Genomic DNA, 9,192 nt, shown 5'->3' on the forward strand with positions numbered 1-9,192 from the left:
CGAGTGTGGACTAACATGGCAGAACAATTGAAGCGTGTTGCATGCTCTGCTATTGACCAGCGCGTTTCAAGTTTGCGGCAACTGAGCGAGGCAATTTGGGCTAATCCTGAATTGAACTACGAAGAGCACAAAGCTCACTCTTTGCTGACTAGCTTCTTGAAGAGAGAAGACTTTGACGTAGATGAGAAGTATACTCTCGATACAGCGTTTAGAGCGAGAGCCGGAGGAGATAGCGGCATCAATGTAGCATTCATATGTGAATACGACGCATTACCGGACATTGGGCATGCGTGCGGTCACAACCTGATTGCAGAAGCAGGTCAAAATATTAATTTTTATTTCTGTTTATTTTTATGAGACACTTCGTTTAGCCTTTTGCAATTTAGTTTAATCTTTTAGCATGATCAGGCAAAATGTTGTTATTGTAATCAAGGCCATTAATCATATATGCCACAGGTTGTGCTGCTGGTATTGGTCTAAAAGCTGCTCTAGAGGCTACTGAATCAGCATCTGGTCGTGTGACAATTATGGGAACTCCTGCCGAAGAAGGTGGTTATGGCAAAATCAGGATGATCGAGAATGGCTGCTTCAAAGATGTCGACATCACTATGATGGTTCACCCTTATCTTCTGAATGTTGTAGATGGCGTTTTCATTGCTCGTGATTCCATGGTCATAACTTATACAGGCAAAGCTTCCCATGCTGCTGCATTTCCTTGGGAAGGCATAAATGCATTAGATGCAGCAGTTTCTGCTTATAATGGCATATCAATGTTACGGCAACAAATGAAGCCGACTTGGCGTGCTCATGGTATCATAAGCAATGGTGGTGCTAAACCTAACATTATCCCAGAAAAGTCTGAACTACAATATTATCTTCGTGCACCAACAAATGCTGAGCTCGATGTTTTGAAGGCAAAAGTTGAGCATATACTTCAGTCAGCTGCTGACACAACAGGATGCCAGGTGGAAGTGAAATCGACTGGGAGATACTCAAATCTCATCAGCAACTCACGGCTAGAGAAGTTGTATGTTTACAATGCACAAACGCTGGGCGTAGAATTTGATCCTAAGGGTAAGACAACAGCCGGATCAACTGACATGGGTGACGTGTCTTATATTATTCCAACAATTCATCCAATGTATAGTATTGGCACGAGTGCTTACAATCACACTCGTGAGTTCACAAAGGCAGCGAACAGTGACTTTGGTCACCAGCAGACTCTAACTGTTGCCAAGGCTATGGCTATGACTGCAATTGACATTCTGACAAATCCTGAATTGCTGAAAGATACAAGAGAAGCGTTTCAGAATGAACTGGAAACAGCAAGACATCCATGATTATTAAAGCATAAGCATTAATTAAAATTGTTTGTGTTGATTCTAATACTTCCATATCACTTTCTTTTTTGGTGAAAAGGCGTAAGCGTAAGAACTGTGGACCAAGGGGCCATGGCCCTCAATAATTTCCTGTCTTGCTGCAATATTCCCAAATGCTTTAAATTGAATTTAGTCCCCCAAACCTCAAAAATTTATACGCCTATAGGATTAATTGATTAATTAACTAGTAATTGAAGCTGTGTTTATACTGTTGCTTTGAATCCACAGCTGTGAGCCTTCTAAACACCAGTGTTTTAACGTAAATGTTTCACACTCTACACTGCTTTCAGCATACTATGAAATAATAAATGGAAATCATTTACTGCAAACATATTCCTAGTTATGCAGTCTTAGTCTATAGTAGCATAAACTATGCACTGACTCGGGGTCAGTTCCTAGCTTTTTGTTCACGGCATATATAGCTCGTTTACAGTTGTGTCGTTGGGTCTCTTACACCTTCTAACAAGTACAATGATTAGGATGCTGATGACAATGGCAAACAACACCTCCAGTTGTTATGACAACAACCATCACCATAGTACTGTCGTCAGTTAATTTGAAAGCTTTTTTCACAAGAAGTACCATTATAGTAAAGGTCACAAACACAAAGTGGCTTTAAGTTAGGTACCATAGCTGTACTCTGAATTGCAACTGTCGTTGCCCGCTGCAATTCTGAGAGCGGTTACACAGTACAAGCTCACAAAATTCGCCATCAAAATGTAATGGACACATACAGTTAAAGATTCGATCTCTCTCGTTCAGCTCACATGTGCCATTACTCTTACGTACATCAATAGCACAATAATCACAAGAAAATCTGTTTATTCCATCTACACATGGGAGTTCCAGTCGAAGGTCATTGCAATATTGAGCTCCATAGTTAGGTACACAGTCATTAACACTGTCATGACAAGCCAAACCAGCAAAACTAGGTACACATAAGCAGACATAGGACACCGGGATATACCTGCATGTGGCTGTTTGGTAATGTCAAAAAATGGATTACAGATACCCTGTTCCAGCTAGACCAAAGTTGCACTGCTCAGATGGATCACATTCACAATATCTTTCTGTGAAGTTTCCTGCACAGGTGCAGTTGAAACTACCAGGCGTTTTGTTGCAAGTTCCACCATCTTGACAAGATTTACTGTCACATTCTAACAATAAAAAAGACAAGTCATTAAGTTAAATACAAAGTTAATTAATTGCATAAAGCGTTTATAAATTAATTATTTAATATACGTAATTGTATAATCTATGTACCATTTGAAGTTGAAGGACGAGCAGAAAAGAAAAAATCCAAAACCTGCAAAATGCATGGAACACAATGCAACCAATGTTGGGAACTGCACCAAATATTGGTGAGTCAAAAAATACATTACGTGTCGTGCTCAACCAGATCAGTCTGGTTTGTAAAGTCTAGTACAAGCACCGGAAGCAAACCCCCTGCTTCAGAAGTACTTAGACCATCACGGCTGTCTAGAAAGAAGGCATGACTTTACGAAGGATCCGAGTAAGTAACAAGGATCGGGAACAAGGAAGTTGGGTGCAGGTTATCAACTCTGTGTTGATAATTATTATACGCCTTGTGTACTGTTTGAGCAGCTCCTGGAAAGAAAATAAGATCTTGGCCTGTGAAACCCTTCGTAGAAATCGGAAGGGATTCCCCAAGCAACTGACAAACTCTGTTGCCAATCGCAAGAGTTTCAAGAGCTGCAAGAGTTTCAGGGGTGAATTCCTGTGGGTTAGAGATGGGTGCCTAGCCTACTACGAATGGCATGACAACAGCCAGGCTGTTTTTTTGTCCACCATGCTTCCAGGAGCTGATGGATAAACTTGTACTCGATACATAGGTCATAAGAGGCAAACTCTAGTGTGCCCTCCGGTTGTACCTTTTTACAACAAGTACATGGGGCGTCGATAAATTCAATCACACGACCAAGATCTACGGCGTGCTCAGGAAGTGCCAACATTGGATCAATGTTATTTCTATAACTTCCTGGACACTGTCGTGGTCAATAGTTTCATTCTTTTTAAAATTAAACAGCTGAATCCCGATACGAAGATGTCGCATCTCCACTTTCACACTGCTATCACACTTCCCCCGGTACGGATGTTTAGTGAACGTTTTGCGCCACAGCTGTCTCTTCCTGCTCCTGCATCTGCTCCTACTGCTGCTACTACTGCTGCTGAACTGTTGCCTGTGACTGCACCTGTTCCTGTGACTGCACCTGTTCCAATGACTGCATCTGTCTCATGACTGCATCTGTTCCTGTGCCTGTTGTTACTACTGCTACTGTGCCTGTTGTTACTATACCGCTACGGAGACACAAGCCATTCGAGATGCATCAACTGTTTGTTGTTCCACAACTGATGACTCCAGCAGTTGGAATGCCACAAGCAGTTGGAATGCCACCATCAGTTGTGATGCCACAGGCAGTTTTGATGCCACAGTTGGTTTCGATGCCACAGGCTGTTACGATGCCACCATCTGTTGTGATGCTACTACCACCACCAGTTTTACCACCACAGCAACCTGGTGTTATGTTGCTACTTCAACAACCTGCTGTGCCATAACTGCCACTGACAGTACCACCACGGCAATCTGGTGTGCCACAATGCATCAATTGTAACACGAATGGCCATAACGTCATCTTTAGTCATGCCAGGAGCAGGCCTCGTTGTCGAGTGTGTAGGAATCTTAATAGTATATCTTACTGTGAGGCATGCAGGCTGGCTCTCTGCTGCCACAAGTTGAAGAACTGTTTCTACACCTACCACAACTCTATAGCTACACGGGACGAGTTTTGGCAGATGAATGCGAAGACAAAGTCATCTAGTTGGTTTATTGGATGATCACAGGTCTGCATTCTCTTTCTCCCATATGTACATGTACGGCATCTATATAGTCACTGTCATTTCTATGTACTTCCACTGTGTGTGTGTAACGTCGACTTGTTTCAATCTTATGTGTATCTACATGTTATGTACTGTGTTGTGGGTTTCCCTTTCCCTTCTGGTGAGTTTTTTTGTATATAGGCAGTTTTCCTTCCCTTCCCAACCTGACTGTTGTCAGAAGCGTAGTTATAGTTCCTTCTGAACTTAAGTTTATAGTTTACCTTGCTCCTGAATCGGTTAGGTCGGGGCAGGAGTATGTAGTTTATAGTTTTCCCTTCCTCCTGAACCGGTTAGGTCGAGGTAGGAGTGTATGGTTTATAAGATTTTCTTTCCTGTGGATGGCCCTGTGGGCCAGAATCCACATCACGTGAGGGTGTCGGTCAAAATCCAGTCACACCTCCTCGTGGTGACCGATGGTAACAGCATTTAATTCTTCTTGTGCTGGCTAACATGACTGGTACAGTTGCTGTAATTTCCACACTACATTGTTGATATCATAGACTATGATGTCTGAGATGATACAATTGTGTGAAATTTCTATAGCAATTGTGTGGAACTACAGCCTCTTGTTGTATGAATTGTGAAAGCTAATGGATTGTGTTCTAAGCAGGAGTGTGGCCCATCTGGCGCTATGACGCTGCAAGCGCCAAGCCAAATTTTGCAGCGTCAGAACGGTTCCAAGATGGTGGTAATACTCTGGCATGCACATCTACTGATTGATACTGATTATCATGTACAGTAGATACGGTAACTTATCAATCTGTCAAATCAAAGAACAATTGACTCCTAGACTGGTCAGGCGGATCTAGAAGTAGCTCTGGTCCAAAGGCTGCTGGTACCCGCAGAACCAGCACAACTTAATTCTTCAGCCTTCAGATTCCAATAGCACAGTTACAGTAAAATTTCTGTGCAAGTAATTAAACTATATGGGTGAAGATGGGATGTCAAGAAATAGCAAGGGGTGCAGACAAGCCTCACTTCTTCATTGGGAATCGTACAGCACAGCCATGGCAATGGCTACATATCGATTTCATTGGGTCCCTCAGGGTCGAATGTACTTACTGGTAGTGGAAGCTTATGGTAAGGTGCCAGAGGTGAGTGAAATGTTGAGTATAGTTATTAACAGCAGAGGTACATATACATTGTCGCCCATTCACCTAGTACAGTGACAACGATGGTCGTCGCAACTACAAAATGATTGAGCTACTTTGTACGCAAGCTATTCTCAGTATATAGTCACGACATCATTGGTGCCAGCTTCTATGCAGCCTCTTGCAACTGGCATCGAAACGTTGCCTTGACTTTTTTCAACATTTCAGGGTTTGTAAGAACATCTATGGCTGTCATTGCTATACTCTTAGCTGCAATAAGAGTCTTGCTGTGAGCATAGTCCGTGTTTGCTGCCGCGGTGAAATGACGAGTGTGATTAAAAGCATCTGTTCCAATACTGTACAGTGGATGAATGGAGGGGACGGTATGGGACACGTTGCCCATATCCGTGGACCCTGCCATCCTCTCTTTCTCATCAAACTGCACACCCAGGCTCTCCGAGTTACTTCGAAACAGTTGCATGAGATCTGAGTTGTTGATCACATTCGAATACCTGCATACCTCCTCGACATCAACTTGACAGCCACTTGCTTGAGCTGCTGATTCAAATATGTTTTTCACCTTGCCGGCTAGCACATCGAGTTCTGCTGCTGTAGGAGTGCGCACAGAATACTCAAGAGTTGATTTTTCGGGTATGATGTTAGGCTTAGCTCCACCATTAGAAATTATGCCATGGACTCTCCAGTCTGGTTTCATTTGTTGTCGGAGCATCGATATAGCATTGTATGCAGAGACAGCCGCGTCAAGGGCATTGATGCCTTCCCAAGGAAACGCAGCAGCGTGAGAGGCTTTGCCAGTAAACGTTGCAATCAGACAGCAGACCGATATGAATGTGGCGACGGTAGAATCTGAAGAAAATGGATGTACCATGAGAGCAATATCGATGTCTTGAAAACAGCCCTGTTCAATCATTTTGACTTTCCCTCCTATCGCTTCTTCTGCTGGTGTTCCCATGATAGTTAGACGACCGAGTGGTTTCTCGCTTGTTTCTAGCCCAGCTCTGATGCCAATTGCAGCAGCACATCCTAAACACAAAATTGCCGTCAACTGATCTTTTTATTTAATGTATACACACATGCACACATGCAGAACAGAAGTGCTTCTATGTCCTTTGAGTGTATGCTACTCAGTTAGTCACGTTACTTTACAAAGTCCCATTTCTGATGGCTCATAGCTAAAAAAATGAGTATGCTACTCAGTAAGTCACAATGTCCTGTTTCTGATGGCTCATTCAGTGGCGAATCCAGGCGGGGCCCCAGGCCCCCTCTTTTGTTCTCTGTAGTAATATATGATCTAGTTTAGAGTACATGTGATCTCGGCAATTTGCAGAGCTCTCATGCACTCTAAGCCAATACGCATGCACACAGTACAGTACACACTGTCTTGTACAGTATTGCACATGTACCAAGTTGGCATGTATTGCACATGCCCTTCAGTGGTCCACCGCGTGTTACAAGCAGCTAGTTTCCGTTTCAAATACAGATGGAAAAAAAGAGGAAGCCTTGACGTCATGTCTTTCTTAGACCTGCTGGGAAAAGAGCTTGTCAACCATTTCATTCTCAATCTAGCTGTCTCTTCCACCATTGATGAATCAGTCAACGAAGAGCAGTCTATTGACGGGGAGTCTGGTATTTGGCGGTGATAACATGGCAGAAACATTCACGTGGATAGTGCAGTGGCAGACGTAGCGGCAGCTGCTGTACAGCTGCTGGACTGAACTTAAAGCTCATTTCAATCAGGTTAATATGATCTCTATCAGGTATGCTTCTCTTGCCAGAAAATGCCATCAGGCGTAGTGGCATTCCCAAAGAGATAATTGATCAGTTAAAGAAAAATCTTAGCACTGACTTGCCCTCAGCAGACTCTCTGCCACAGGAGGTTGACGGGTGGGTAAGATGCTGGCAAAAGTGGGACCAAGAGGCACTACCGAAGTCATTATCTGAAACTGTCTTACAACCAACAGCGGTCTCTACACCCTAACATTTCATGTCTTCTTCATCTATTACTCGTCACTCCTGTCACATCTAGCTGCTTCTGTTGAGCGGGCTAATTCAGCCCTAGCTTACATGAAAATAGAGCTACAGTGCACCATGTGTCAGGATCGACTCAACGACTCGATTCTACTATACAGCCACAAGGACATACCTCTAAACTAGGAAAAAGTCATAGATAATTTGGCTTCAAAGGCACCAAGACGAATGTTACTAGAAGACCCTCTGAACCATCCCGATGACGAGTACAGTACTAGCTTTGAGTGTTACAGTAGCAGCAATATCAGTATGGTGTACTGAGTACACTAGCAGAAGTGCTCATGATAAAGACTCAAGTAGCAACTGTTTAAAATGTGTATCCTCTTAGTTAGAAACTGGCACCAAAATAATGCAATTATTTGCGTTAAATGATCGTATTTGTTCAAAATATTGCATTTTCTGAAATGTGTGGGCATGTCATTGACCTCCCCTTTAGGTAAATCCTGGATCCACTACTGCTCATAGCAAAAAATTAGTACTTATAGGTACTATGATACACTAATTGATACACTATGTCTCTATCAAACGTCGGCAACCATTCTATTGACGACTTCCAGAAGGCAGTAAGTGTCCACCAACCACTGGTCTTGGTGTATAGGTTGAAGCTAGAGGTATCAAGACGAAGTACCAGTTTCTATAGCTTCAGAACTACACTCGATTCAGGAAGACCTGAACATAAGTCGGATAATAATGATTGGAATGTTAATCAGAGTAACATCACATTGTTACAAACAGTAAGATAAAGGGCCTGCATCATTTCTCACACAACAAAGCAGTGTGAGAGGTGCCTGTGCTAGTGATAGTAATCATAGGCAAAACCTTGTAGGTGCTGCAACATACAGAACCAAATTTCAAAAAAATCTACACAAAGAAGTGGCAAAGCATGCAGCCTCTAGTAGGAGACACGTTCATTGAACTTTCAACCATTGCGCTTGCATGCAAATTTACGTACAACTGTGTATTACGTGTTAACTTAATTACATTCAAGAAGTCACGCGCTCTTCTTCTCTTCCGTTTTCTTGCCATACAGCAAGAGATCTCATGACTCTCCTAACTCTTTCAGCAGAAGAGCTAACCTCTTCCAGAAGACCGAAAGAGATAAAGAAACGCGCCCTTAGCTAGAGTCTCGAGATCGTGACCTACCAGCTTCAGCAATGAGATTGTGTCCACATGCATGTCCAATTTCAGGCAGAGCGTCGTATTCACATATAACCGCCACAGTAGGACAGCACACTCATTCTTCGTTTCCTCTCCAAGTGGCCTTAAATGCGGTTTCTAGACAGTAACCAGACTGGACGTCGAAACCTTGCTCTGTGAGATACTTCGTCAGAGTAGCGTGCGCCTCGTGCTCTTCCATAGCAAGTTCGGGTCTATCCCATATCGCTTCAGAAAGACTGTGCAAGCTGGCTGTCTCCCTATCGATTGCAGCTAAAGCAGCAGCTTTCAGATCAGTCATGATGGATGCTTTGGCCTCGAACTCCCCTGCCTCGTCCGCGTCGTCTCTGGACTACTTCACGGATTGACGCACGCGCAGTAGACGTTAGTTACGTTAATTAGCTAAGGCCTTGGGCTGCGTACAGAATGCTTGTCGTGTTGCATGTATGAAACAAGTCCAAAAATATATGAAACAAGTCCAAAAACATTTTGAGAAAATGATGGGTATGTAAAGATGGGTATGTACTTATATCATTTATGCCCATCTCCTACATCACACTCCTTTTACCTATATCGCTTGCAGCAGTTGTGAATGTGATGTAGGAGATGGCCATAAATGA

At 43.1% G+C, this 9,192-nt stretch overlaps 2 protein-coding genes across 2 annotated transcripts; one reads left to right on the plus strand and one right to left on the minus strand.

The window, feature by feature from the left end:
• Positions 1 to 15: 15 nt before the first annotated feature.
• LOC134179715 (xaa-Arg dipeptidase-like) lies at positions 16 to 1,694 on the plus strand. Its single transcript, XM_062646649.1, has 2 exons — positions 16 to 319; positions 457 to 1,694. The coding sequence occupies exons 1-2, from the start codon at positions 16 to 18 to the stop codon at positions 1,338 to 1,340; spliced, it is 1,188 nt and encodes a 395-aa protein (XP_062502633.1). The 3' UTR covers positions 1,341 to 1,694.
• Positions 1,695 to 5,372: 3,678 nt separating this feature from the next.
• LOC134180233 (xaa-Arg dipeptidase-like) lies at positions 5,373 to 8,861 on the minus strand. Its single transcript, XM_062647337.1, has 2 exons — positions 8,561 to 8,861; positions 5,373 to 6,412 (listed from the first exon to the last, which is right to left on the minus strand). Exon 2 carries the CDS (start codon positions 6,339 to 6,341, stop codon positions 5,538 to 5,540), a length of 804 nt encoding a protein of 267 aa, XP_062503321.1. The 5' UTR covers positions 6,342 to 6,412; positions 8,561 to 8,861; the 3' UTR covers positions 5,373 to 5,537.
• Between the last annotated feature and the right edge of the window lie 331 nt (positions 8,862 to 9,192).

Source organism: Corticium candelabrum, chromosome 5, assembly GCF_963422355.1.
Source record: "Corticium candelabrum chromosome 5, ooCorCand1.1, whole genome shotgun sequence".
Taxonomy (NCBI): domain Eukaryota; kingdom Metazoa; phylum Porifera; class Homoscleromorpha; order Homosclerophorida; family Plakinidae; genus Corticium; species Corticium candelabrum.

What these genes read in the sequence shown, in the direction of transcription:
- LOC134179715 (XM_062646649.1), top strand. Translation starts at nt 16, where the DNA reads ATGGCAGAACAATTGAAGCGTGTTGCATGCTCTGCTATTGACCAGCGC. An exon ending in CAACCTGATTGCAGAAGCAG is followed by an intron (nt 320 to 456) that starts GTCAAAATATTA and finishes TATATGCCACAG; the next exon opens with GTTGTGCTGCTGGTATTGGT.
- LOC134180233 (XM_062647337.1), bottom strand. Translation starts at nt 6,341, where the DNA reads ATGGGAACACCAGCAGAAGAAGCGATAGGAGGGAAAGTCAAAATGATT.